The sequence below is a fragment of the Lobosporangium transversale genome, assembly GCF_002105155.1.
Source record: "Lobosporangium transversale strain NRRL 3116 chromosome Unknown BCR41scaffold_58, whole genome shotgun sequence".
NCBI lineage: Eukaryota > Fungi > Mortierellomycota > Mortierellomycetes > Mortierellales > Mortierellaceae > Lobosporangium > Lobosporangium transversale.
The window spans coordinates 52,381-80,367 of record NW_019029036.1 but is presented as its reverse complement, the minus strand read 5'-3'; the positions used below and the strand labels follow the sequence as shown (position 1 = coordinate 80,367).

General features: G+C 36.5%; 5 protein-coding genes across 5 annotated transcripts; 4 read left to right on the top strand and 1 right to left on the bottom strand.

Moving 5' to 3' along the window:
- Positions 1 to 28: 28 nt before the first annotated feature.
- On the bottom strand, positions 29 to 1,706 carry BCR41DRAFT_328398 (3,4-dihydroxy-2-butanone 4-phosphate synthase). Its single transcript, XM_022021696.1, has 3 exons — positions 1,543 to 1,706; positions 1,014 to 1,131; positions 29 to 512 (listed from the first exon to the last, which is right to left on the bottom strand). The coding sequence occupies exons 1-3, from the start codon at positions 1,601 to 1,603 to the stop codon at positions 41 to 43; spliced, it is 651 nt and encodes a 216-aa protein (XP_021876457.1). The 5' UTR covers positions 1,604 to 1,706; the 3' UTR covers positions 29 to 40.
- A 1,739-nt stretch (positions 1,707 to 3,445) lies between these two features.
- Positions 3,446 to 7,289, top strand: BCR41DRAFT_342118 (P-loop containing nucleoside triphosphate hydrolase protein). The gene is made up of 7 exons (XM_022022274.1): positions 3,446 to 3,707; positions 3,844 to 4,042; positions 4,145 to 4,410; positions 4,565 to 4,939; positions 5,066 to 6,116; positions 6,247 to 6,548; positions 6,685 to 7,289. Exons 1-7 carry the CDS (start codon positions 3,500 to 3,502, stop codon positions 7,257 to 7,259), a joined length of 2,976 nt encoding a protein of 991 aa, XP_021876456.1. The 5' UTR covers positions 3,446 to 3,499; the 3' UTR covers positions 7,260 to 7,289.
- Positions 7,290 to 13,421: 6,132 nt separating this feature from the next.
- BCR41DRAFT_401145 (hypothetical protein) lies at positions 13,422 to 13,807 on the top strand (the record flags this gene model as incomplete). The annotated part of the gene is made up of 3 exons (XM_022029196.1): positions 13,422 to 13,495; positions 13,580 to 13,656; positions 13,797 to 13,807. The coding sequence occupies 3 exons, from the start codon at positions 13,422 to 13,424 to the stop codon at positions 13,805 to 13,807; spliced, it is 162 nt and encodes a 53-aa protein (XP_021876455.1).
- An 8,301-nt stretch (positions 13,808 to 22,108) lies between these two features.
- Positions 22,109 to 23,151, top strand: BCR41DRAFT_198744 (hypothetical protein). The gene is made up of 2 exons (XM_022019868.1): positions 22,109 to 22,397; positions 22,519 to 23,151. Exons 1-2 carry the CDS (start codon positions 22,244 to 22,246, stop codon positions 22,833 to 22,835), a joined length of 471 nt encoding a protein of 156 aa, XP_021876454.1. The 5' UTR covers positions 22,109 to 22,243; the 3' UTR covers positions 22,836 to 23,151.
- A 1,524-nt stretch (positions 23,152 to 24,675) lies between these two features.
- BCR41DRAFT_374955 (hypothetical protein) lies at positions 24,676 to 26,679 on the top strand (the record flags this gene model as incomplete). Its single annotated transcript, XM_022026906.1, has 3 exons — positions 24,676 to 24,878; positions 25,172 to 25,946; positions 26,656 to 26,679. The coding sequence occupies 3 exons, from the start codon at positions 24,676 to 24,678 to the stop codon at positions 26,677 to 26,679; spliced, it is 1,002 nt and encodes a 333-aa protein (XP_021876453.1).
- Positions 26,680 to 27,987: the final 1,308 nt, after the last annotated feature.

Genomic DNA, 27,987 nt, shown 5'->3' with positions numbered 1-27,987 from the left:
TTACAACTCATTTCTTTATTAATTTATTGCTCCTCCTTGTCTAGAAATTCTCGACAAGACCATGATCCTGTCTATACTTGATGAGGTCTGCGATGGTAATCAGCTTGATACCGTGCTCTTGCGCAAATCTATAGCAATCGTCCCGACGAGCCATTGATCCATCTCTATCATTGACTAACTCGCAGATCACAGCGACAGGTTGCAGCTTTGCAAGTTTACACAGATCAACTGATGCTTCAGTATGTCCGAACCGTTTGATCGTACCACCCTCAGCATAACGAAGAGGTAGGATATGTCCGGGTCGGTTAAAGTCTTTTGCAGTCTTGGTAGGATCTGCGAGTGAGCGGCAAGTGAGCGCACGGTCATGGGCAGAGATACCTGTTGTGGTTCCATGTGCATAATCAACTGAGATAGTATAGGCCGTCTTCATCAATTCTTGATTATTAGGAACCATCAATGGCAAATCTAATTCCTTTAACCTCGCAGGTGCAGTCGGCACACAAACATATCCACTATAAAGTAATAGATAAGAAATATCCCCCCATGAGATCGCCATGAAAAATATGTTAGAAATGCAATTGAGGCGACGAATAAAATGCTCCGCCCTGCTCCGTTCTATCCAAAATGGGAAAGTGAAAAGTATGTCCTGCTCCGGTGTATTAGTAAGACATAAAGGGGTTACTTCTTTTTCCTATTTTTTTTCCTCCACTCGATAAATTTTCTTTACTCGATCCACTCTTTATGTCCAATCTCCTGATTGAATTAGTCGCTTCATTAGTCAGATGTAAAAGTCTATTGATGTATAATCATTAAAAATGTCGCCCTGTGTATTGATTGTCCTTGAGGGAAAAAAAATAAAATAAAAAAAATAGACTTTCAAGTAGTTGTCATGAGCTTATGATATTCAAAATTTTGATCTGAGCATGCAAGTTGGTGATCAGAACAAGATAACAGAGAATCACTCTCTGCTTTTATTATTGTTGGTATCGTTCTCATTGCCGTTGTTTTTTTACCTTGAATAGCGAATAAGAAAGGCCATCTGCTCTGTAGTAATCTTCTCAGCAGCAATAATCAGATCACCTTCGTTCTCACGATCCTCGTTATCGACAGCAATAACAAACTTTCCATCCGCTATAGCAATTTAATGAATTAGAGGAATCCAGCAAAGCTATTAGTCTATTAGTCTCATTAACGATCCAATATAGGCAATGTTGGGAAATAAAAAGAAAGAAAGAAAGAAAGAAAGAAAGAGAAGAGAGAAAAAAAAAAAAAAAAAAAAAAAATTCCTGATCACTTTCTGCGCAGCTGCATTGTTTTTTTGAACCAAATGTGCAAAAATAAAGTTGAAATGATCCACAATGTCAATGCCATTGAATTCTTGAACAAATAAAAAAGGGCATTCTGTTGCAATGAAAACAAGCTTGTTTTCTCCCCGATGCAAATGCCTAGATCCTCCATCTGGTTGTTGTGATGAAGTAAAAAAAAAAAAAAAAGGAATTCAGATGTAAAGGTAGAATATGCATTCTTTTTTTTTTTTTTTACCAATATCCTTAATGGCATCTTCGACAGAGTCAAAGCGAACTACTGTAGGGTCCTGAACCATTGTAAAAGAAGAGTATAGTATATTTGAAGGTGAGAATGAAGAGCGGAAAGAGGAGAGAGAGAGAGAAAGGAGGAAGAAGTAAACTGGACCTAAAAGGTTTACAAAGTTTTTTTTTTTTTTTTTTCGGTTTCAAGAAATTTTATTTTCATGTGCTTGTAGATTTAGGTTGCACGGGGGAAAGGAACAGATCGAGGTTCTCCAGAATGTCTGTGGCTTGTCGATCGAATAAAAACTCTCTGTCATCCGCATTGCATTTTTAAACTAGAAGAGTGAGTGAACTGCCAGAAAAAAAAAGAGAAGAAAAAAAAAAATTATGCAAACTATCCCTTATCCTGTAGAGAAAAAAAAAAAAAATTTTCAACCAAAAATGGTTGCAAATTGAAAAAAATTAGGGTAAATTTTTACATTTGGTTCGCACAGATTTTTTTTTTGTTGTGGCTTTTTTACTTGTTACCGTAGTAAATCACATGATATATGGCTTCAATCGTCCTTTCCTTTTTGATATGTCTAGTCAATTACAGGCCTCTTACTTAATAAAATTCTTGTAATTGACTAGTGCCTAAGCCACCCTTGACATGGGTGGCCGCATTTGAATGAGCATGTTGAAAGAATCATTCACAATGAAATCTACTTTTAATACATCCACAGATTCTAGAGATCAAGCTCTTTCAACTTAGCTTAGGAATAGGGGGAGTCGCAAATAATAGAATTTTGCATAATTGGAGCTTTAAGTAAAAAAAGACGTTTTTTTTTATAAAATTGCAACCAAAAATAGTCGGAATACAGGATAAGGGATAGGAGAACCAAGCTTTGCAGGATCTGTGCCTAGGCTTTGTCTCGATAAATTCTTGTGACTTCTATGGTTCCAATGATTCTTAAAGGGGGTGGAGGGCGAAGACCTTTCAACGTGTAATCTGCCCTGATTGTTTTTTGCTATGAAACCGTTTTTGAACGAAGGGAAAAATGCACCCCCCCCTGGCAAAATTAATTTTTCACTGTGATCATATTCCATCAGACATGAAAAGTCGTTTTTAATCAAAAGGAGTAGTTGCAGCTTGTTTCTATTTCGCAGTAATGGACCGAAAAAAAAAAAAAAAAAAAAAAAAAAAAAAGTATAGAAGACCATAGATTTAAAATAAAAGGAACATAAATGATAAAACACATTCTCCAAGCAGTAAAAGATACATACTTGGAAACAAAAACTTCTATCGGCAAGAAAAGGTGCGGAGATAAAACAATATTTGTGATAGCTATCAGTCCATTTTAAACATAACATTGCAACAAGAGACAACAATGTTTTCTACAGATGCTTACCCCACGAACCACATTTTATATCTTGACAGAGATAAGGAACGTAGTGAGTACTGGACAAGGTATCACTGACCTTTGGAACTACGAGCCAGAAGATATCAAGACTTCAGATCTACATTTGGGGCAGTATTTCGTCGTCGGGGCAAGTGCGTTGTTACCAAGTATTGAGCGCGCCAGCGTGGCAACCCAGACAACCAAACCTTACAACTTGGCTATCAAGCAAAAAGCAGCGTATCCGCCCACTCTCAAATACCGACATTGGATTGAGCAGTGGAAGGCAGCAGCAGTCTACAGCTCACAGTGTATTAGTGGCATCAGGGGGTAGCTCCCCTCCTTTTTATGGGAATGAGAAGCCCAGAGACAGCAAGACAGCAAGAGAATCCACATCGAGCATTTGTAGTTCACCTAGGTTTACCATAGTTTAGACAATTGTCTGATGCTAATCTAGCGTGACTGCTTCAGTGACGTCAAATAGGGCCAAAACTGTACTGTACTCGAATCAACTATTAAATAAATCCCTTTTTTTTTAGTAATCCTCACCTCCTCTCGACACTTGAGTACAGAAGCATATTTTAATTACCAGCCATGGACGGATCATTATATGATGACTTTGGAAACTACATTGGCCCCGATCTGTCCGATGAGGAGGAGGAGGAGGAAGAGGAGGAGTTGTTACAACAGCAACAACAAGGGCAACAGAATGACCAAAGTATGGATGTAGACGACGAAGACGAGGATCAGGAAATGCAGGAAACTAATGATAGGTCAAGCACAGCATTGTCGCGTCTTGGAGGTAAATAATCCGCTTTATAAGATGGCCCATAGCCATATATCTTAATTGATCTTTTTTTTTTTTTTTTTGTATTTTTTAATTTTTTTTTTTTCATTCTCAATTTATCTGACTCGTGTATCTCTTCTCGTTGATCTAGATATTGCTCATAATCAGATCGTCCTGCATGAGGATAAAAAATATTACCCAACAGCAGAGGAAGTTTATGGCGAGGATGTCGAGGCATTGGTTGAAGAGGAAGATACCCAACCATTGACTGAACCCATTATTCAGCCTATAAAATCCAAAAAGTTCCAACTCGAGGAAAAAGATCTGCCTTTGACCCGATTCCGTAAACAGTAAGCGGCGTCACCCTTTCGTATTCCATTGCGAAAAATAATTGTGCAACGCCATTTGTGTTCTCTAATCTAGTGTCGTCTTTTTTTATTTACTTATTACAGGTATATGTATGATCTTATGACCTTCCCTCCTCGCGTACGCAACGTTGCACTTGTGGGTCACCTTCATCATGGAAAGTCATCCATAATGGATATGCTTGTCAATGAGACACATGAGAAGAATCACAGTGTCGATGTTCCGGAATGTTATACAGATACACACCCACTGGAGAGGGCTCGTGGCGTCAGCATCAAGAGCATGCCTATGACTCTTGTCATGCAAGATACAAAAGATGTCTCATATTTACTCAATGTTATTGACACGCCAGGTAAAAATGAGATTAGGACTAAGTTTATTAGTCTATTACACGTGTATCGCTAGTACAGTCTTCCTGTCTGTAGGCTCTATATCGTGAAGGGATTTTTTTTTTCTTATTTTCCTCTTCATAATTTGTTATACGTTATATTCTTGTGTTTTTTTAGGTCATGTCGACTTTATTGATGAAGTATCGGCAGCATTGCGTATTTCAGATGGAGCAGTATTGGTTGTAGATGCTGTAGAGGGTGTTATGTGCAATACTGAACGTATCATTCGACACTGCATCCAGGAGAAAGTTGCACTCACCATGGTCGTCAACAAAGTTGATCGGCTCATTCTGGAATTAAAGCTTCCTCCCACGGATGCGTACTTTAAACTAAAGCATACAATCGAAGAAGTCAACACTATCATTTCACAAACTCCTGGTGGAGAGGGCATTAGACTTTCGCCCGAGCTTGGCAATGTCAGTTTTGGGTCCTCACAGATGGGCTGGTGTTTCACTCTCAAATCATTTGCCAAGCTCTACGCTGACTCTTATCGTAGGTTTATATACATTTTTATATATCTGTATATGACATGAATATGTGTGGAGCAATCAGCAAGTTAACTTTTTTTTTTTTTTTTTTTTTTTTTTTTTTTAACTCTCTCGAATATCAATTTGACAGCTGGAGTTGATGCAGACGGATTCGCGAAGCGTCTGTGGGGCGATGTGTACTTCAACAAAGAGACAAGGAAGTTTGGACGCAATGCTCCAGATTCAACTACAAAGCGCTCATTTGTTCACTTTATTTTAGAGCCTCTGTTTAAGATCTATGGTCAGGTTGTGGCAGAGGATGCAGCAACCCTCAAAAAAACACTTTCGAGTTTAAACATTTTCCTGAAACCGAAACAATATTCATTGGATGTGAAGCCAATTCTCAAACTAGTTCTTGACCAGTTCTTTGGACCACCAACTGGGTTTGTTGATATGATTTCACAGCACATCAAATCACCCGCAGAGAATGCGGCTCAAAAAGTTGAGCACATCTATACTGGACCCGTGGATGATGAGGCTGCTGTCGCTATGAAGGCATGTAACCCCAATGGACCATTGATGATTCACATTACTAAGCTCTACAACTCAGCAGATGGCGAAAGGTTTGAGGCCTTTGGTCGCGTCATGAGCGGCACTGTGCGCACGGGTCAGCGAGTCCGAGTTCTTGGAGAGGGGTATACGGTCGATGATGATGAAGACATGACTGTTCAGACGGTAGAGAGTGTGTCAATTTTTGAGTCGCGATACAGGATTGAAGCCCAATCTGTTGTAGCTGGTAATTGGGTTCTGCTGGGAGGAGTAGAACAGTCCATTACCAAGACAGCAACCATTACAAGTGCGGACCGCACAGAGGATTTGTTTATCTTTAGACCATTGCGCTTCATGACCTCGCCAGTCATGAAGATTGCCATTGAGCCAGTCAACCCGTCCGAATTACCCAAGATGTTAGAAGGTCTGAGAAACGTCAATAAGTCCTATCCGATTTTACAGACAAGGGTGGAAGAGAGTGGAGAACACATTATCCTTGCGCCAGGAGAACTGTATATGGACTCTGCGCTTCATGACCTGCGTAAGCTGTACTCGGAAATTGACTTGAAGGTAGCCGATCCTGTCGTCAGATTCTGTGAGACTGTACTAGAGACAAGTAGCCTCAAATGCTTTGCTGAGACACCCAACAAGAAGTAAGTTTTTTTTTTTTTTTTTTTTTTTCCGTTTTTCGACTGGTTGCACAGATTGCCATGATATGATGTCCTTTGAATTCTAACTGCATTGTCTTTTTTTTTTTTTTTTTTTCTTTATTTTGATTTACAGGAACAAATTAACCATGATTGCAGAGCCTCTAGAGAAAAAGATTGTTGATGATATTGAAGGATTGAAAGTATCAACAGAGTGGACAGCACGTCAACTTGGAAATTACTTTCAACAAAACTATGATTGGGATATTTTGGCGGCACGCAACATTTGGGCGTTTGGGCCAGATATGAATGGACCTAACATCTTGGTAGACGATACGTTGCCAAGTGAGGTTGATAAGACTCGCCTAAAGCAAGTCAAGGATAGTATTCGTCAAGGATTCCAATGGGGAACAAGAGAAGGGCCCCTGTGTGATGAACGTATGTATCGGAGCTTTTTTTTTTTTATTTTTTTTTTATGTGTTTATATTTTTTTATCAGCACGATTCATGCGTTCAAGAAAAAGGTGTGATCGCTAATTATATATATATATATTTCCCCATTCTTTTTTACGCAGCAATCAGAAGCGTCAAATTCCGAATCATTGGAGCAGACCTAGCAACAGAACCTATTTATCGAGGAAGTGGACAGATTATCCCTACAGCCCGTCGTGTGTGCTACTCTTCGTTCTTGATGGCAAGCCCAAGGTTGATGGAACCTGTATATACGGTGGAAGTGCAGGCGCCTGCGGACTGTGTTGCTGCAGTGTATACAGTTCTGGCACGTCGTCGTGGACATGTTTTGAAGGATATTCCCAAAGCAGGATCACCGTTGTACATTGTCCATGCAGTCATCCCTGTGATCGAATCATTTGGCTTTGAGACCGATCTCCGTACACACACGCAGGGTCAGGCTTTTGCTCAGCAAATGTTTGACCATTGGCAAAACGTGCCTGGCGATCCGTTGAACAAGAGCATTGTTCTGCGGCCGCTCGAGCCCAGTCCAATTCAGCATTTAGCCAGGGACTTTATGATCAAGACACGTAGACGTAAAGGTCTGAGTGAAGACGTCTCTGTCAACAAGTTCTTTGATCAGGACATGCTTCTCAACCTGGCACAACTTGACTCTGAAGGCTTCGGCTTTGGTTTGTAAGGAAGGTTTTCTTTTCATTTTCATTTCAACATTTTTTTTTTTTTTTTTTTTTTTTTATCCTCTCATTGTAGACTAGAGCGCTAAAATGGATGTAATGAAGATGGGACAACACAGATATTTACCATTCATGCGAAAAGAAAGGAAAAAAAAAAAAAAAAAAAAAAAAAAAGGGATTGCTATAATATTGATATGTTTTATGGCCTCATTTGAACAAACAAAAGAGAAAAATGAAGAATGCTAGTGACAATAGTAACGGTTATGACTATGACCATGACCATGACTTTGGCTCTAACTCTGACTCTGACTCTGACTGTACCAATGAGATCTAAGGCCTCTTTTTCTCAACAGTCCACTGCGAAGAAAAAGTTGGTCACCATTGTAGTTAGAAGAATGAAGGACAAGAGTGTAGGCCCCATCCGATCATAAAGCCATTCATTACTTTTTTTTTTTTTTTTTTTTTTCCCTCATACTCTGTTCCAAGATACAACATTTCATCAAAACTCTTTTTTGTCCTCTGGAAGGAAGAGGCGCAGGGAGAAGAAGAGAGATTTAATCCATAGGGATCATATAAACGTTCAAGTTAAGATGCTGATGAAGAAGCCCAATAGCGATAGTGTCTATCGTTTGGCGCCTTTACAGCCATCTATAGGATCTTTGTTGCATCATTGTTATTGCATCAATCCAGATCATGTGGACAACTAGAATGTTGTCAATGCAAAGCAAAAATAGCTGCGCAAAAAGAAAAAGAAAAAGAAAAAAAAAAAGAAAAGAGGGACAACCATCTATCCAAATTACTGTACAGTACATGTACTGCAAATGTATAACCCTTTATTCATTGGAGAATGAAAATAAACAATTGGATGAGGTAAACCTCATTGGGGCAAAACTATTGGACAACGGAAGAAAGCTGCGCCCAAGTTCGCAAAACTTGGATCCTCGCAACTCGCAAACGCATTTATTATTATATTTATATAAATATTTTTACGCCCCCGCCTTGCCTGCTCGCAAAAAAAAAAGAGAAAAAAAAAAAAAAAAAAAAAAAAAAAAAGCGCCATGCGATGCGCGCTTCATAATCTTTTCCCCGCATTAATCATTCATCTTCCTCTTCCTCTTCGTCTCACGTGGGGATGACCTTAATATAAATATTAACCTGTATTATATACACACAAACAACAGCCTTTGTATATATAATATACGAATGTATTAACAGTATAGATGTAGATATATATATATAAACAATTAACAAAAGCCCATTCTGCAATCACTTTTATTCTTCAAGTCAAGTAAAAAGTTGTGCGGCATAGAATTAATCGAAGGATAAATATATAAAAAATAAAAAAAAATAAAAATCGAGAAAACTATAGGTATGGCCATGCTATTAATCCGATCCTTCGATCTCGACACGATGTTCACTTTAATTACAACGTGACATGATCATAACACCAATGACAAGCAACAACAAACAGCAACAAACAGCAACAAACAGCAACAACAGACCGGGGGGCAGATCATCTCGGATCAATTGGAGGGCACTTTTGTTCTCTTTTCTTTCTCTTTTCTTTGCTTGCCAATAAAAGTTTTTTTTTATTTTTTTTTTACTGAACACTATCGATATAGCTAACCATGGAGGTCCACACTTTTTTTTTTCTCTTTCAAAAGTATGTATACAACAGAATGTCTTTGCTTCATTTTTGCTCTGAATATGTAAATGAAAGAAAGATTAGAATTGCTCATACTCAATGATTCAATATATATAACAAATCAATAAACGTATGTAGTCCAATTGATTGCTGCTGCTGTTGTTGTTAGGCGTAGTTTTGTGTATAATTAATGCTTGGCCCTGTCACCATTTAAGGTGTTTACACATCAATCACCCTTTTTTTTTTTTTTTTTTTTTTTTTTTCTGTTTCCTCATAAACAAATGACAAAGAAAGAAAGAAAAAAAAAAAGAAGAGAGAAGAGAGAAGAGAGAAGAGAAAAGAGAGAGGGAGAGAGAGAGAAAGAGAGAAAATGAAGGTCTGGCCCGATTAATGTTTTTCAAATGATCAAAAAAATTTTACATTTGCGCGATTTATGGTGCGAAAATGATTTATTTTTTCTTTTTTCTTTTTTTTTTTACTTGTCCATGGGTAACGTTTATATCTTGAACCACACAGGGGACAACAATAACAACAGCCTATGATCAATCTAAACAACAACAATAACAACAACATGGACAGAAAAGGACAAGATGGATGAACAACCATTGCATTTGATCCAAGGCTTTCCACGCTCAAGTAAAATATTGGATCGGTCAGCTGTCAGGAGGACAATCATCATAGGTTGTCCAAATCCTTTTTGTATATATGTATATATATATATATATATATAAACAATCATCAATAAACACAAGAAAGCTGTTTTGAATCTACACAAAAAAGTTATGGGAAACGTTCATGACCATATTTTTTTTTTTTTTATCAATAATATTCGGAAGCTGTAGAGCTGTAACATGGGAGACATGCACATGTACACAATCATCAACAAACACGCACAAACTCTTACTTATTAAAACTGTATGTTTGTATAGATATATATCTCAATATTAAAGAATACAGAAATGTATACATGTAGAACATGTTCATTTTATATACATGTATATATATATACAATAAGTTTTTCTTTTCTTTTCTTTTTCCTTCTTTCTTTCTTTTATCATTTCCGAGTTTTTCTATCTCTCAAGGACAGAGAAATGTATACATTTGTATACAAACATGCAGTCAGAATAAGGGACTGACTAATGCTTAATGCAATATGTGGATGTTCATCTTGACAAGAAAGACGAGAGCCGATGGATATAATATATAAAATTATAAACATGGCTGTGAGGATATAAATCTGTATACTTTTTTATCAACAAGGCTCCACTCCACATAGTCTCTACTCTATACACCACAAACACTCCCCACGTAAAGTGTACACAAAATCAAAAACCAAATCGCAACTCAGTGTTTGTGTCCATTTCTGGGCCCTGATTCTTTTCTTTTATTTTTTATTTTATTTTTTTTTGGTAGTTGCCTTTGAGCATGAACAACGATTAACGAGCTGGTTTTTTTTTTTTTTTTTTTTAAAAAAAAAAAAAAAAAAAAAAAAAAAAAGGGTATGGTGGAATGGTGGAACGAACATTCCTAAAGTCTTTATTATATTTTCTAAATGTACCATTTATCTTTTTGGATTTGACGCGAGGTAAATCTATAAACCAATGTTGATTTGTATAAATGTATATATATATTATTATGATACATATAAAGTATTTCCTACTGTAAAATAGTTCCGTAATATACAAATGTATAGTTGTGTACTGTGGCTGTTCCAAATCATTGATGCTGAATAAACAAAAAACAATAGCAGAAACGCGCAATGGTCCAGACGCCTTTTTTTTTTTTAAAAAAAAAAAAAAATTTCAACTCAGTCCAGGAAGGCTGGTCAGTCTGTTTACGAGAGTTCTGCATGGTCGTATAGATGAATCATGGTATAGATATATATACATGTATATATATATTATAAATGTCATGAAGGAAGGGGAAATCTTATGACTCTCATGGTTTAGATGTCAGGCACGTCATTCAGAAAAAAAAAAGGCCCTGTCACGATGCAAGGTCGAGCGGAGCCCAAAGAATTATCTCTCATAGATCTATATCTCTCTATCCTCCTCTTATTCTTTCATTCTCTCTGTCTCTTCCTTTCTCACACAATATACACTTTTGCCCTGGCTCTACTTGACTTTTTTTTTTTGTTTCTATTATCGAATTACAAGATCATTATCTCGTTACTACTTTATTTTATTTTATTTTAGTTTAGTTTAGTTAAGTTTCACTTGATGCTTTAATAAAGCTGTTGTTTATGCGTACAGATCCTTATTGTATATATATAAATATATATATATATATACAAAATATTTATATTTATTCATATTATAATGATAATGATAATGATCATGATCATGATCATGATCATGATCAATTGGCATGGCTTTCATGGTTACAATCGAGACAGGGCTTAATGTACTCAAGCTTGAGAACTAAAAAAAAAAAAAAAAAAAAAAAAAACAATGGGGTAAAGCAAAAGGCGAAAACTATGGTTTCGAGAGAATAAATGGGATAGAAGAGAACTAGAAGGACCAATTGCTTTCACATTTGCATACGTCTTGTATATACATATACATATGCATTTGTGTATATATATTTCCTCCGCCTCACCATCCACATACGAACGTTGGCATTACATTACAAATAATATTTACTAACAAAATAAAAAATGAAAAAAAAAAAGTGAGAAATGAAACTCTATCCTTTTCCTATCCTCTCCATCGATGTGCCTTCTGCTTTTCCTTTTCCTTTTTTTTTTTTTTTTTTTTTTTTTTTTTTTGTTTCTTTATATTTGGCTCTCAATCACAAATAAATGTTTATACATGTATATAATATATATATATTCAATAAGAATATGTATTAATTATTAAAAAAAAAAAACAATAACAAAAAGGAGTGAATGAGATTGCGAGTTTGCTTTGCATCGAACGTATTGTTGTCCAACAATAATTAACTTTAACTTTGCATTGCAATGCCGGAATGTCTATCCGATATTTTTTCTTTTGACAAATGCTTACATTTATATATACTTTATGGCCTTTGTCTCAATTTCACGTTCGCGGCATATACACATAAACATATACACACACACTCTCTCTCTCTGCCTTGCCTTTCTTTCTCCTTTCTCCTCTCTCCTTTCTCTTTTCTCTTTTCTATTTTCTCTTTTCTCTTTCCTTTTCTGATACATCACACAAGTGGAGAAGGAGGAACAAGGATTTCGTCAACATTTATGCATTGTTGGTCAGGGCTTCTGTGGATAATTTTTTTTTTTTTTTTTTTTTTTTTGCCTCCTTGACGAGTACCCGTCTGGCACATCTTGGACACAGAAAGATATGTAAATATTTTCTGCCCTGGCCGCATTATGCGCCTTCCGCACTGCACGTGCATTAATTATCCCCCCCCCTCCTCCCCCCAAAATCGTATTTACGCGTACACAAACTAAAATGATAACGGTTGTTCCTGGGAAAAAAAAAAAAAAAAAAAAAAAAAAAAACTATGCGAGGACACAAATGACACAGACAGCTCCTTAAACTGATCAAGGGATACACAATCTGACTTCTTTTACTATTCTAGAGTGATCAAGCGAGGATGCCCAGAGAGAAAAAAAAAAAAAAAAAAAAAAAAAAAGTTCGTCCAACGCATCATCATCACCTATCACCGTTGTCTGTTTTTTTTCCTTTTCCTTTTCCTTTTCCTTTTCTTTTTTTCTTTTATCTATATCTTTCCCTATCTTTTGTATTTCCCCTTCGAGATATATACAATCAAGTCTTCTTTTTCTCACTTTACTTTTTAGCTGTGTATTTGGAAGGATTGATTATTAGGACTTTGGTCTTTTGAAAACAAGTTGAGACATTAAAGCATTGAGGAGCAATCATATGATATTTAGTATAAAGAAAAAAGAAAAAAAAAACAAAACAAAACAAAAAACAACAACAACAACAACAACAACAAAATATTGGTTAGAATCTAGGAAGGACTCTTACTGTCGTTGTTGGTTTTTTTATTTTTTTTTTATTTTTATTTTTTTTCCTTTTCCTTTGATCAAGGCGCTTAGATTCTTTTTACTTGCCAAAAAATACATCCAATCTAGTTCTTATCTTTTGAGCGTGTTATATATTTTTATGAATATATATATATAAAATACATTCATGAGTCTCTGGCATTGATAGATAAATAGATATATAGATACATATATATCTTCTCGTCATTTTCACTAGAAAAAATCAATAAATATTATATACAATAATATATATTTGTATACATATAATAAAGTGTTTGTGTACAAGATAGAAATGTATATGTATATGCATATGTATATGTATATGCATATGTATATGTATATGCATATGTATATGTATGTGTATGTGTATGTGTATTACACATCATTTTCTTAATGTCTTTAATGCATGTTGGGACCGTGGGATAAAAAAAATCCCATTCATGAATATCTATTGGATAAACATTTCGACAAATCAAAATAGAAAACGGCAAAAAGTCAAAAAAACAGTATACATATAATAACAATAATGCATTAATGGACCCTAAGTCAGGGACCAAGGAACAAAGGAGCAAGGGACCAAAGGAGGGGGAGCAAGGGGGTGGGGACAAGTAATGTGGGCAATACTTTAATCATAATTATGCTATTTTTTATTTTTTATTTTTTATTTTTCCTATTCACAAGCTTTGCTTTAGTAATAGTAATAGTAATAGTAATAGTAATAGTAATAGTAATAGTAATAGTAATAGTAATAGTAATAGTAATAGTAACAGTAATATATACTAATAATCTATCATCTTCTCGTTCGTGTGAATTATTACGCGTTAGCCTTTCCTCTCCCCCCTCCCCCCTTTCATCTCTTTACTGCCCAAACGGGAAGAGGCTATTTCAATATTACGATATTTTCACTAGGTACAAAGTAAAGTATACATTCAACTTGAACTTCACTCTGCTCATGAACAAGTTGCACATGTAAGCAAAGCGGAGAGAATACAGAAGAGCCAATTAAGCCAAAGCAAATAAGGAGGAAAAGAAAGAAAGAAAAAAAGAAAAGAAAAGAAAAAAAAAAAAAACAATGGAAAGAAAAGAAAGAAAGAGGCAAAAGCTCTTGATGAAAGAATAGAAAAGAAAGTTGATTAGTGCCGGTATATATCAATGCATTTCGTATTTTTCTTTCGGTCAAACGTTTAGCATAAAAAAGACCTCCATACCTACCTACCCTACCTACCTACCTACCAACGTATATATATACCGCATTCTTATTATTTTCCCTCCTATTCCGTAATAGAACATGAACGCGACTCTCACATGCACACATGCATTAACACATATCAACACGATTCTTCGCTTTCCATTTTATTATTTATTATTATTGTTATTATTATTATCATTATCATCATCATTATTATTTTATTTCCTTTCATTAATGTCTTGTCTCTAATCTGCATACCTTCTACCTTCGGGGATTCATCTTTATCAAAACAAACTGAGCATATTCACACGGTTTTATGAAGCTAGGGAAAAAAAAAAAAAAATAAAAGAGCCAAACAAAAGGGGCATAGTCCAACAGCCTTTTTTTTTTTTTTTTTTTTTTTCCCCCTTTTTATCTGGACGCTTCATCTTCCGACAGTTAATGCGTAGACAAAACGTGCAGACGTTAGGCTGGAAATGGGATTATGCAGTACATACTTCTTGTCGGACTAAATGATGAATCAAGAGAGTGAGAGAGAGAGAAGGATAGGAGGGAATGAGAGCCATGCGGTGCCATGCCATGCCAAAATCAGCGTAACCTTGGGGTCTTGGGCCAACGATCCATTCAGTGAAATTCTTCATAACGTATCCCCTATTATTTGAATTACACATGTATATATTTATATGAGATGTTTAATGGATATAAATATATATATAAATCTACCAATGCAATGTATATATGTATATATATATATATATATGTATAATATATATATTATATATATACATAAATATACATCAGACATCGGACATCGGATAACAAATGCGATGTGCTCAATATATATATATGTAACATGTAACGAACGGAAAGGAAGGGGTCCTATTCCTATTCTCTGGAATTACACAAATCCGAATTGTGGCAAGATTCTTAGAAGTATCTTTTTTTTTAATGGAACACACACATTTGTATATATATACTCAGATATACATGTACTCAATGCGGAGGGTTCGGACGCGAATATGATGCGTTTATGCAGTTACGCACATGCAAAGGAGGAAGATGTATTTATATATATATATACAGTATATACATTGTATGAATAGTATACAGCATAATTAGTGGAATAAGTAACAAAAAAAAAAAAAAAAAAAAAAAAAGACATTGATCCCTTTTGCAACGCTGTAGACGCCCTAAATGTACACTGTTGTCATAAACTGTTATTTTTACATTTTTTTTTTAAACCAATGCGTAAGCTAAGAGGCATGGTAGAGAAATATATAAATATATAAATTATATATATAAAAAAAAAAAAAAACTTACGGCATTGTAGGTGCATGTGAATATTTTTAATTCCTCTTTAATGAAAAACCCTTTTTGCATAAATGGTGAGAGAGTCAATAGACTATAACATTTAGACCCTTGCTTTTGCAGTAGCCTGGGGTTTTTTTAGATGTTCCTGTAAAAAAAAATAAAAAAAATAAAAAAAATAAAAAAGATTTGCAATGCTTCTTGTCCAGGGCGTAATGAAAATCCGGACCATTCATCACACGACACCAAGGCACGTTATTGAAGTCATAGCACTTGCATATGTGTATATATATATATATGTTTATACTCAATACATAATATATATATATATATATATTTATACATATCAGAACTCATGTAAAAGTAAGCGTGAGCAAGAGATAAAGAGAGAGAGAGAGAGAGAGAGAGAGAGAGAAATGTATAAATGTATATATGCCAATGCCATCGTCATTCTCAACCTCCAACTCACTTCTATACAACTCTTGCAAAGCAAAAAACCCAATTGTTTATATACAATTATATTTTATATAAATATACAATACATTTGATATGGTATTACACATTAATATTTATCTTTCGGGCCATGGAAAAATAATGATCGAGACTTTTTTTTTTTTTTTTTTTTTTTTTTTTCAAATGAAGTAGGATAAAAAAATAAAAAAAAAAAAAAAAAAAAAAAAAAAGGGCTCAAAAAGAAATAGCCAAATGGAGATATTTTATCTCTGAGGTAATCTACAGATTTTACTCTAGGCACTATAGGACCCACTATATGGAACAAAACAACATTTTATATTTACGGCCAAAGCGTAAAAAGCATGATGGCGTGAGCAAAAAAAAAAATAATTTAAAGGTCTAAACTCGTTCGCTTGATCAAGGAATTTGTTTCGGTGTTTTTCTTGGTAATCTTGGTCATGACATTTAGCAATCATATATAGAATCCATATACGAATGGAATGTGGGAGAAAGACAGAATAAGAGATAATAAATAATAAAGTAGTATAGGATATAGATGAGGACAAAGAGGAAAGACCTTCCACAGGTACAACGAATATGATATGTATAAATGTATATACATTGTTAGAGTATGGGAACAGTAAAACGATGAATATGGCTTTTGATATGGATGATGAAAGGACAATGGACGAATGAAGGTTTAAGGCGCGTGGATAAATTTCATCCATTCTCGTTGGGCTTTTTTTATTTTATTTTATTTATTTGAATTTAGTCAGATAGAGAGAGGGGAGGGATCGTCAATCAAAGATGAATGTTCATTATTGCACGACATGGGACAGGAATGAGCAAAGTGAGTTGACTATGAAATCCTAAGCCTATTGTCCTTTCTCTCCAAAGCACATTTACAGTTATAGTTGCTCTCTTGGGCTTTTAAAAAAAAAAAAAAAAAAAAAAAAAAAAAAAATTGAAGCACCCTAATGCTCTTAGCAAGATAACCGGTTTAGCGTTTGACAGTATATATATTTGAATATAATACGTGATTGATGTGTATAGATGTTATATATTTGTATTCAAATAAATAAAAAGCATACATTATTGTATTCATTCATTTGTTCATATTCAAATATACAAACAGGCATAAAATGGAATGGAGAAGGGTGCAGAAAGGGACAAACAGGGTAGAGTATGAAGAGCAAAAAAGAGCGAAGAGCAGGGCAAACAGTTGTTTATTTGTTTTGTCTCTTTTTTGTCTTTGCTTGTTTGTTTCTCGTCTTGCTGTACAGTAAAGTTGTTGTATAACCAAGGCTCGAATCCCTTTTTTTTTTTTTTTTTTTTTTCTGCAAGGCTAGACACTAGACACCCTTACCTCCACGCCCTACACCATGCGATGCAGGTGCACTGTTTGATTGAAAATGTATTCAAACGATTCATTTCTCTGTATGACTAAATGTTTTATGGACGGATGAATTGTTGTTTAGTCATTTTCCTATCTTCTTTCTTCTTAAACAACCCTTCAAGTGTTAACCTTGATGATGACAACTTGGGCCCACTTTTATTTTTTTTTTCCCTGCAACAACATTTGAAGCAAACCAAGAAGTCCTCTTTCATTTTGCACGCAAGGCAAGGCAAGGCAAGGCAAGGCAAGGCAAGGCAAGGGAAAATAAAAAATAAAATAAAATAAAAAATATTAAAAACAAAAAAACGGTCGGAGTAAGAGAAAGGGTGGAGAGAATTGCGCTCATTTAAAACCGTCAAAGCCATCGCAGATTTCTTTTTTGCTCCCCCATTTTTCCCTTCTTTTCCTTCTTTTCCTTTCTTCTACTCTCTATTGTTCACATCTTTGACCTTTCTTGAAGTCTTTGTCACTGGGTCTTTCTTTCTTTTTCTCTTTTTCATTCTCTTTTGTTTTTGTTTTTAACCATTCTTCAATTTCATCCGCCGTGTCCTTTCCCCATACATACACACATACACCATACACATTTATATATTTATACATTTACACACGCCATTACCAACTCAAACACCAATCCAATCTCACAGTGAGACATTTGACAGAGATTCTTACTCCCCGTCATCATCCTCACTATTTTTTTTTATTTGCAACATCAATCTTCTCTCCGTTCTTCACTGACACAGTTGTCCAACAACCAGCAACCTGGTAAGCAAGATTTTTTTCCAGTTCATCTTCAACAGAGAGGAACCCTTTCATCGCCATTACAGCCACAACCATCCAACTATATCTCTATTTCCATCTCCATCTCCACTCCCATCTCTATCGCTATCATTATCGTCGTCACCTCCCCATCCACATTATCATTATCATCAATGAATCAGATCATTATCTTTTCTTTTTCCTTTCTCATTCGACTATTCCACAATCCCTTATACACATTTTGCTTTCTTATTACTTCCCTTCTGTCGTCAAAGCTCTTCAATACAAGTAGTTTGCATACATTGTTTGCGCATGTTTCAATTTGAAAGGGAAGGGCAATTGTTTCTGCAACAATAGAGCTGTTCAGGGAAATGACCCACGTTGGCACCAGCGGAGATTTTTATGTCATTTTGTCTGAGATTTTCGATTTCCCAGGGGGGAGGCGGAGAAGGGCCCCGATAGTTGGGTCAGGAGTGGAGATGGTGGGTGGGGAAAGTGAAGGATGTTTTACTTTTATTTTTTATTTTTCTTGACATCACTCTTTTCTATCAGTTTTTTTTGCCAACAACAACAATAACAACAACAACACGTGCATTCACAGCCATGGTGATACTTGTTAGTCTTTTTATTATAATTATTATTATCTTTGTCAAACGTGAATGGTTTTTTTTTTTTTTTTTTTTTTATCCCATTCATTGAGACATTTCGGATGATTGTAATGACTGACAGGATTGCGTCGAATGTTGTTTAAAAAGGGGACTAGGGATGGTCACACCTATGGTGTCAGCAAAAGGGTCGATTGTTGTCACACTGCCACCTTGTTATGAGTTACACTTGCTTTCGGGCTTAATAATCCGCGATGGGGGGGAGGGGAGAGGGGAAGAATGTTTTTTTTTTTTATCATATTAACTTTTTTTTTTTTTTTTTTTTTTTTTTCTGTTATTATCCGCTAGGGTCTGACTTTTGTGAGAGAGTGACGGTAATCAAAGACAGATCCAATAGAAACCAGCAATCGACGGGCAAACGTCCAGTTTAAAGAAAAAGAAAAAGAAAAAAAAAAAAAAGGTTTGTGCATTTCAAACGATCATCTCCCTAGACTTGACCCTTTTTTCTTCCCCTTCCCTTCCCTTCTCTTCCCCCACCTTCTTCCATCCTATACCTTCTCCTCCACTTTCTCTTTCTCTCTCTCTCTCTCTCTCTATATATATTTGATGATCACGCTGGTGACACTACGATAGTTGGAGGTGTGTTTTCTTCAGCTGGGCTCAATGTTGTTGTGATATGCAACATTGAACCTCGACTTTGGTTGAATACCTTGTTATTATTATTATTTTATTATTTTTATTTCCTAGTTGCATGTTGTTAATAGAACACAAAAAATGTGTATTCCTTGCACATGGATCGTTTTTTTTTTTTTGTTTATTTGTTTCTTTTTCTGCTTTGCTTTTTTTTTTTCTCCTTGGTTACGGTCTGCGTTCCTCCACTCAGGCTTTGGTTTGTGAGCCTTTTGAGTCTATCTTTTTTTTACTACTGTTAAAGACGGGCGTAAATCGTTTATTCATTTTATGCATTTCTATGTTTATATATATTATCTATCAACATTTGTTGATATTTTATTATTTTATTATTACTATTATTATTATATATTATTATTTTCTACTTGATCGTTTATCTCATGTGTTTTTGTTGTTGTTGTTGTTGTTGTTGCATTGTTTAAACTTGGACCATCCCAACCCTGCGTGTGTGTAGCGCCCCTGTGTTGACAACTCGTGTTTCTGTTGGTTAATCAGGGTCTGTGTCCAACCAAAGATATCCAATCAATTCGAAGACCTTGCACGTCAAGAAAGATGGATGGATGGATGGAAGGATGGAAAGATGGGCCAGTTTACTGACGGAGAAAAAAAAAAAAAAAAAAAAAAAAAAAAAAGGAAAGAAGAGAGCAAAGCAAAGCAAAGCAAAGCAAAGCAAAAAAAAAAAAAAAAAAAAAAAAACATGTCAGATATCAGACATCAGACATCAGACATCAGACATTAAACATGGCAATGTGTATGTTTGTGTAATGGTTGAAAGGGATGGTTCAAGCCTGTATTAAAGGAGGATTAGGCCCTGAATCAATTGACTAATGAATGAATGTGAGGAATGAATAGAGGCCCTGAGTTTAGACCCACTTTTTTTTTTTTTTTTTTTTGTCCGGCTCTTCCTTTTTATCCATATCTCTCAGACTAAGTGCAACAGGACTACGCTAAGTGTGTTGAAATAAGACATATCCATAACCATCCCTAGCATTGCATTGCATCGCATTTTGAAAGGGTCAAATTCATCTTAATCCCATTTAGTTTATCTCTCTCTTTTATCCACATACACTCTTATACATAAACACAGTTGCTTTTTTACCTTTTTGGCCTGCCCAGCCCCCTTCCCATTCTTTTGCCCTCAGTTTAGTATGGCTACAGTCTGTGTTGTGCATGAGGAACTTTTTATGCAAAAAAAAAAAAAAAAAAAAAAAAAAATGTCTTTATATTTTGCCAGAAAGCCATCTGTTTTGGCGCGAACCATCTCGGACAAGGCATTTTTATTTACAATTGCACCCTGCTTTTCCTTTGCTTTTCTTTTCTTTTCTTTTTTTTTTTTCTTGTGCTCATTTCCGTTGGTGTGTGTCCGTTCCACAGGATGGCGCGTGGCTTTCAGGGAAGAAGACTTGAAGATCCCTTTTTCCATTCTCTTCCCTCTCTTCCCTTTCTTCCCTCTATCCCTCTTTCTCCTTTCTTTCTTTCTTTCTTTTTTTTCTTTTCTGTCTGCTTTGACCTTCTTCTTTTTTATGCTTCTTTCCTTTCCTCCCCTTACACTCACACAAAAACAATAGAAGGAAGCTTGTCCCATTCGCTCTAACCATTTGTATCTTTAATCTACTGTGAAATAGATATCAGAGGTACCAGCTTCTTGCAGCTGTAGAAGAAGAAAAAGAAAAAAAAAAAAAAAAAAAAAGAAAAGAAAAAAGGTACATTGTGTGTGGTGCAGATTACTCAAATCTCTCTTTTTGGTCTGGCCCGGTCCTGTTTACTCCAGTTTTATTCTTCTATTCTTCCTTATTGGCCTTCATTGTGTATATACCCTGTTATTCATGTACCTCCTAAAAAAGGCAGATCCCTTTTCTTGTACACTCTCAGTTGTATCCTTCAAAAAAAAAAAAACCTGTAACCTGAAATAATTTTTATTTCCTTGCGAAGGACAGTTGAAGGAAGGGAAGGGGACCTACACTTTATTGCTGTTGAAGATAGCTAACCTACCAAGCAATTATCTTTTCTTTTTCTTTTTTCTTTTTATTTGCTTATACATATTGCTCTTCTTTTGTGTTTCATCCATCCTCTTCTCTTCTGGGTCCTTTACTCTTTGTCTCAATCCTCTTTCACTTTTTTTTTTTTTTTTTTTTTTCCTTTTTTCCGATCTTAATCTAATTTTGGATTTTAGACGTGTTTTTTTATTTTTTGGTTCCTGCATCGTGGGTAAAAAAAAAAAAAAAAAAAAAAATCTTTTTCCTGCATTTCTCTTTTGAACACCAACGACGTATTAGTGTTTGATATTGTAATGGGCGTCCAACCGTTTATTCATTGCTACACACATCACACACACACACCCCAAAAATAACATCAGAGAGAACATTCACATTAAATGAACCAGAAAAGCTAATTGTGTGTGAAAGAGAAAAGAGAGAAAGAGAGAAAGGAAAAAAAAAAAAAAAAAAAAAAAAAAAGAAAAAAGAAAAGAGAGCTTTATGCTATGAATCGTGGATGGTACAAGGAAAGAGATGCATGCAGGTTATCAATAATTTTGCTTATAATGTTCGAGTCTGTCTAGCAAAGTTGGTAGTTTGTGAAAGAGAGAGAGAGACAGAGAGAGCTCTTTTGTGGCTCGCCCCCCCTTACCCTTGCGGTTTTTTTTTTTACTCTTTGTTCGCTCTCATACCCCTCCTTCTCTTTTCCTAGATTTTTTATAGTACAATCTCATCTGGACATTGTTGCCCTGCTCTATATTGTTCTATCTCCTGGCGAAACCACGTTTTCCTTTGCTTTGCCTTTGCTTTATACATATACATTTATACATATTGCTCAAGACCTACAATGTCGTTAATATTCTTTACTCCTTTTTTTTATTTTTTTTTTTTATACAAGTTTTCGTGATGATTGCTCATCTGTAAAGCAGATGGAGGTGTTGTGACATTGTTACGAGATTGTTACATCTCAAGGGATCAATTGAATGAAAAAAAAAGGAGACAGAACAACATTGACGCAAGGGAATATGTGGTCTGGCCTGGTCAGGCACGTATCTTCAAAGACGTTGGGCTTTTTCGAGCTTCTATCCTATGGGCGAAAAAAAAAAAAAACTCGAGGGGCATTTTTTTTTATGCGTGGTATGCCCTCCATGTGTGTGCGTTCGATGATGAAGTGCATACGCATCTATGCATGCGAGAAAAAGGGACAAAGGGTTTATTCTTTTTTTTTTTTTTTTTTTTTTTTTTTTTTGGTTGTTAGTGTTCGTTGTTGTAACCATTGCGAGTGTTCGTGGAAAGAGAATATATGTTTTTTGCACTGTCCCCCTTCGTCTATTTGCATATCTATGCTCTTTATTTGTTCTTGAACAAGTGCCTGCATTTGTCTTTGCCCAAACTGTTCAATCGTCCTGGGTTGTGGGCTTCTCGTTGGGAGGAGAGGGTCATGGCGGAAGGGGCCATTTGTTGACCCCCCCCCTTCTCCTTCCCTTTCCCTCTCTTCTCCTGCCTTGTGTTCTGCATATCTATCCTTCACATTGTTTGTTCTTCCTTTCGTTCTTTCCTCTCTTTCTCACCTGACGTCCAAAGTAGGATCTACACGCAAATGATAGCCCACTAACCACTGATCTTCTTTATCTTCTTTTTCCTTCTTTTTCTTTTTTTTTCTGTTTCCCTCTTCATTTTTATTATTCTTATATTTTTTTAGGTTGATCAGGACGATCCCCGTATTTAAAGACCCTTTTTTTTTTTTTTTTTTTTTCTTTCTTTGTTCTTCTTTTTTCCTTCTTTGTACAATCACCAAACAGTCGATTACAATCCACTTCAATTCCAACGGCCTCTTTCCAACCCTTCACTCGCTCTCTGACCTCCTCCCCCCTCCCCTGACCCTCAGTTCCCTTTCTCTGCCTTGTATGCTCTCGTCTTTCATACCTTTACCTCCACCTCCTTTTGCTCTAGTCTATTTTACTTCTCTCGCCACCGACGACTGCGCTTCTCTTGAATAGGATCTGAGCACGTTCACTCATCCGCTTTATTTATTTTCATCCATCCTCACTAGTCTCTCTTTCAGCCCCACCACCGTTTCTTAAGAGACCCTTGGTTGGTTTTATCATCTTTTCTTCCCACTACTCACAATTAGCTCTAAACTTGAACCCAAAACCTGATCCTGGATCCCTTTTTTTTTTCTTCTCTTCATTTATTGCTCGTGCATCGTCCCTTTTTTTTTTTTTTTTTTTTTTTTTTTGGTTTTTTTTCTTTTCTTACTATATATATTTTTTCCCTCTTTCGTTCTCGCTGCTCCTTTTTCGATAACACAGAATAAGAGCAGATTCATTCATACCATCCCCCCATCTAGTGTATGAACGTGTACGCCCTCGATTCGACAATAGCCTGATAGAACTGTATAAATACCCGGACCATTCTTTGAGCCATGTCCACTACTACTTCTAGCTACCCATCACAATTGTACCACCAGTCACTCTATACGCTGCCTACATCTGACCAGCCCACATCATCGCCCTATACTCCACCCCGCATCCCACCTCCGCTCGCCCGTCCAGAATCACAGCCACCACAGCTGCATCCGCCATCTTCACCATCCTTCTTGCGTAAGGATTACTATAGCGGGAAGACTCAACCTTCCTTGAACGAAGAGCGCCACCCCCAATCTCACCCTCACTCTTACAGACCTCACCACTCTCATCCCTCCTATCCATCCGCAGAGCCACCTTCACCCTCGATGACAGATTCGGCTATCAATCAACAGTCGAAGCGACTCGCTGGATTGTCAATCACCAATTCGTCTGGAAATAAAGTCAGCATCCTTAACGACAGCCCTCAGGAGGACAAAGCTTCCATTTCTACACATGAGCGTGACTATGACGTAACTCGACCCCCATCAGAGTCACAACCCATGGTGGGTGGTCATCCAGAGCATGGTTTACCACCCCTTCGCTCCCCACGGTCACCCTATCTTCGAGACCGACATAACAGCCGTGGTGATTACTTCTCCGAAGATCGCAGCCGGGGAGGAGAGCCATACTATCCATCATCCAATCATCCTCACCCTTCTCCCTCACATTATCAGCATCCACATCTTTCGCGAGACAGCAGTAGCAGCAGTCTTGGAAGCAAAGCCCATCGATATCGATCAGAGAGTTATGAAGCCGGTCGGTCAACATCCCTTACCAACGCTGCTACCCCCTTCCGTTCTGGGTTTGATTTAGCAGCCTCAGAGGCTGCAGCAAACTCTCAGAGGAGTCGAAGTCTTAGTAGTGGCGCTCAGCTCTACCCATATCGACCCATTGGTGGTGGTAGCGGCGGTAGTAGCGGTAGTAACCACAGTGGGGCCGGTGGCAATGGTAATGGTAACGGTAACGGTAACGGTAACGGTAACGGTAATGGCATGCCTTCACCCTCCATGTACGGCCCCCAAGGTGCATCATCGATTCCATACTTTATGCGTGCCTTTTCCGAGGATAATGCATCAGATGAACATGAAGCTGCATATCGTGGAATGATCAATCATTCTGGCTTGCCCGAGGGAGTTTTGGCTGGTCCAAGCTTTTCCAAACGTAAATACTCATGTACACATCCAGGATGCAACAAGCGTTTCACTACAAGGTAAACAAATGGGATTCTCCTTTTATTTTTATTTTTTTTATATTTTTTTTTTTTTATCATCATCATTGTTATTATTATTACTATACTATTACTATTACTATTACTATTACTATTACTACTATTTAATACCCTTTTGTGTTGATGAGCTTGTACGCAATCAACAATCCCATCACAACTTGTTCTGATCACACCTTGACAGAAAATAAGAAAAGTGAAGGGACATTCTCTTGATGCAAATCGCCGCTAACACTTTATTTGTATCACAAACATCTATACAACTTTTTCTTTTGTAGTGGACATCTTGCTCGACACAATCGCATTCACACAGGAGAGCGCAACTTTGCATGCTTAATGCCAGGGTGCCCCAGCAAGTTCTCAAGACAGGACAATATGATGCAACATTATCGCACTCATATCTCACCCAAGTCTCGGCGTGGAGCTGCCACATCAACAACTGCCACATCAAAGAAGCAAGATCAACAGGATGAAAATGGTGAAATTGATGAGACTGATGTGGCCAATGCAGAGGAGCGTTCTCCTGCGCTGGGAACACCAACGACAACATCGCTCACCCCTCCAGCTGCAGCCGCAGGGCCTTCACCCACATATCAGGGTTCTAGACACAGCTCACCCCCTCGTCATTACCCTCCAGAACATCACCAGCATCATCAACAACAGCAGCAGTCCGAGGATATGGACTATGACGAGCCCATGACGGATCGCACACGTCCTTCGGGTCAGCAGTCATCATCGCACCATTACCATCAGCACAATAACAGCAACCATCACTTGTCACCGACGTCAGCACGCGATCCTAAACAGCAAGATAGGAACTCGAGTCATGGAGAGTACCGACAATGGCCAACTCCAGCATCGCCTACATCGCCGATGGCACAGCCCGTGGAGCGAATGGAGGATGTGGTGTCCTCACCTCGTGACCAACAGATGTACTACTACCGACAACAGCAACAGTATGAGCAACAATATCAACATCGTCAACTGCAGAAGCAACAACAGCAGCGGGCTGCTAACCATGCATCAGCTTATTACCATGCAGCGGCCGCACATGTGAACCAGAGCAGTGGCAGCATAAATAGTAGCAGTAGTAATCATCATCATCATCATCATCAGCAGCAGCAGCATCATCAGCATCAGCATCAGCATCAGCACCACCAGAGCCATCCTAGCCACCATCAACATCAAAGTCATCAGCATCATAGTAATAGTGCACCATCTTCATCCGAGTTGCATCCACATGCATATTCGTACCCTCATTCGCACATGGCTGCAGGACACCATGGCTCTTCTTCTTCTTCTTCTTCGGGTAACCGGGCCTTTAACCGGAGCATGACCATGAATGACACGACACCTCCTTCGCCTCAGTCGACTCCTGTCACGCCTACGAAGTATCGATTTGATCCGATTCAAGATTGTCTTCAACAAGAGCGACGACAGCGTGAAGAGGCGACTCTTTAAAGACAAAAAAAAAAAAAAAAAAACCCTCGACAAACAAAACAAATGATAAATAAACAATTCTCCTTTGAATCTTTTTTCTTTTCTTTTTATTTATTTATTTATTTTTTTTTTTCATAGTAATGACCTCAAATATTTTCATCTTTCGCTGTGTATGATTTTTTTTCTTTTCTTCTTTTATTCCTTTACTCCCTACTCTCTCTCTCTCCTCTCTCTCTCTCTCTCTCTCTCTTTCTCTTTCTCTTTTTCAAAGTTTGTTTTTATTATTATTATTACTATTATTATTATTATTCATTTTCGTTAGCTCAAGTCTTTATTTAAAAAATAAAATAAAATAAAAAATAAAAAAAAAAAGTCTATTTCCTATCTCACATGTTCATTTAAAGTTTCTAAACTTTTTTTTTTATCTTTTAGAAAAAAAGAAAGCCATTATATTCCCTAAAATAGAAGTGTGGGTTAATGTGATTATAGTTATGCATACTCTTTTTAGAACACTGCTTTTTCTTTATTACTTTGAAAACTCTTTTTTCTTTTCTTTTGACGATCAATGCCCCTTTTTTTTTTTTAATTAGTTAATAACTCTTTTTTTTTATTTTTTAAAATTAGTTAATTTTAGTTAGTATAGAACTCTTTTTTTTCTTTCAACAAATAAGAAACTAAATAAAATTGAGGGTGGGTAACGAGAGAAAGAATGCGGAAAAATTAAAAAAAATTAAAAAAAAGGAGTTTGAACTTGGCAATGGAGATTCGCTTAATGAGAAGAATAGGGTTTACTTATCATGGATTGTATATAAAACAAAATTGCCGGCAGCACAGCAGCGGAAGCAGATTGCCAATGCTCTTGATTTGTTCAACATTGTAAAAAAAAAAAACTTTGAAGGTACACATGTAACATGGAACGTATATATAAATGTAACATGTAACGATATAACATGTAATTAATTTTTGTATACAACAAAAGCAGCCTATTTTTTTTTTTATTATTTTTTTTTTTTTGCTGGCTCAGATCGATAGAACGAACGACTGTACATGTACTGTACTGTCTGACTTTGGTTCACAATAGGATTGTCCTTTTTTCTTTTTTCTTTTTTCTTTTTTCTTTTTACTCTTACCCTTCCAAAGATTGATCAGGAATCTATCCTGTTAAAAAGTAGGGAAATATATTTATATGTAGATGGATGGTTAAACCATTGCCTTGATTGATCTGGTTTTATACTCTGCATTCCAAGCAAAGTATCGATTACTTTTGACGTTGGTTGTAAGATAATCAATAAGTGATGGCCCAGGTTTTATACATTTATATATATAATATAACAAACACATACCGAATGTTTGGTTCATCTATACTTTCCAATGATCCAAAACAGCATATCTCGTTTGTAAAAACGGTTGACGATTCTGTTGCACTTGTTTTTTTTTTTTTTTTTTTTTTTTTTTTTTTCCTTCCCTTCGAGCTGTTGTAAAGTTAAATAAATGTCCCCTACATGCAAGTCCTGCATGCAGTGCTTTCCTATGAATAGCCTGTTTGGGGGAAAAGGGGGGGGCGCCTTGACCTTGATGTTTATGAACCTCCTTGCATAAAATGGCGTTAAGCCTTCGGAAAATCTTGATGCTGTGCTTCCTCACTATTGAACCC

What these genes read in the sequence shown, in the direction of transcription:
- BCR41DRAFT_198744 (XM_022019868.1), top strand. Translation starts at nt 22,244, where the DNA reads ATGAAAAAAAAAGGAGACAGAACAACATTGACGCAAGGGAATATGTGG. An exon ending in GGCATTTTTTTTTATGCGTG is followed by an intron (nt 22,398 to 22,518) that starts GTATGCCCTCCA and finishes TTTGGTTGTTAG; the next exon opens with TGTTCGTTGTTGTAACCATT.
- BCR41DRAFT_328398 (XM_022021696.1), bottom strand. Translation starts at nt 1,603, where the DNA reads ATGGTTCAGGACCCTACAGTAGTTCGCTTTGACTCTGTCGAAGATGCC. An exon ending in AGATGCCATTAAGGATATTG is followed by an intron (nt 1,132 to 1,542) that starts GTAAAAAAAAAA and finishes AAATTGCTATAG; the next exon opens with CGGATGGAAAGTTTGTTATT. An exon ending in TTTCTTATTCGCTATTCAAG is followed by an intron (nt 513 to 1,013) that starts GTAAAAAAACAA and finishes ATTACTTTATAG; the next exon opens with TGGATATGTTTGTGTGCCGA.
- BCR41DRAFT_342118 (XM_022022274.1), top strand. Translation starts at nt 3,500, where the DNA reads ATGGACGGATCATTATATGATGACTTTGGAAACTACATTGGCCCCGAT. An exon ending in TTGACCCGATTCCGTAAACA is followed by an intron (nt 4,043 to 4,144) that starts GTAAGCGGCGTC and finishes TACTTATTACAG; the next exon opens with GTATATGTATGATCTTATGA. An exon ending in CAATGTTATTGACACGCCAG is followed by an intron (nt 4,411 to 4,564) that starts GTAAAAATGAGA and finishes GTGTTTTTTTAG; the next exon opens with GTCATGTCGACTTTATTGAT.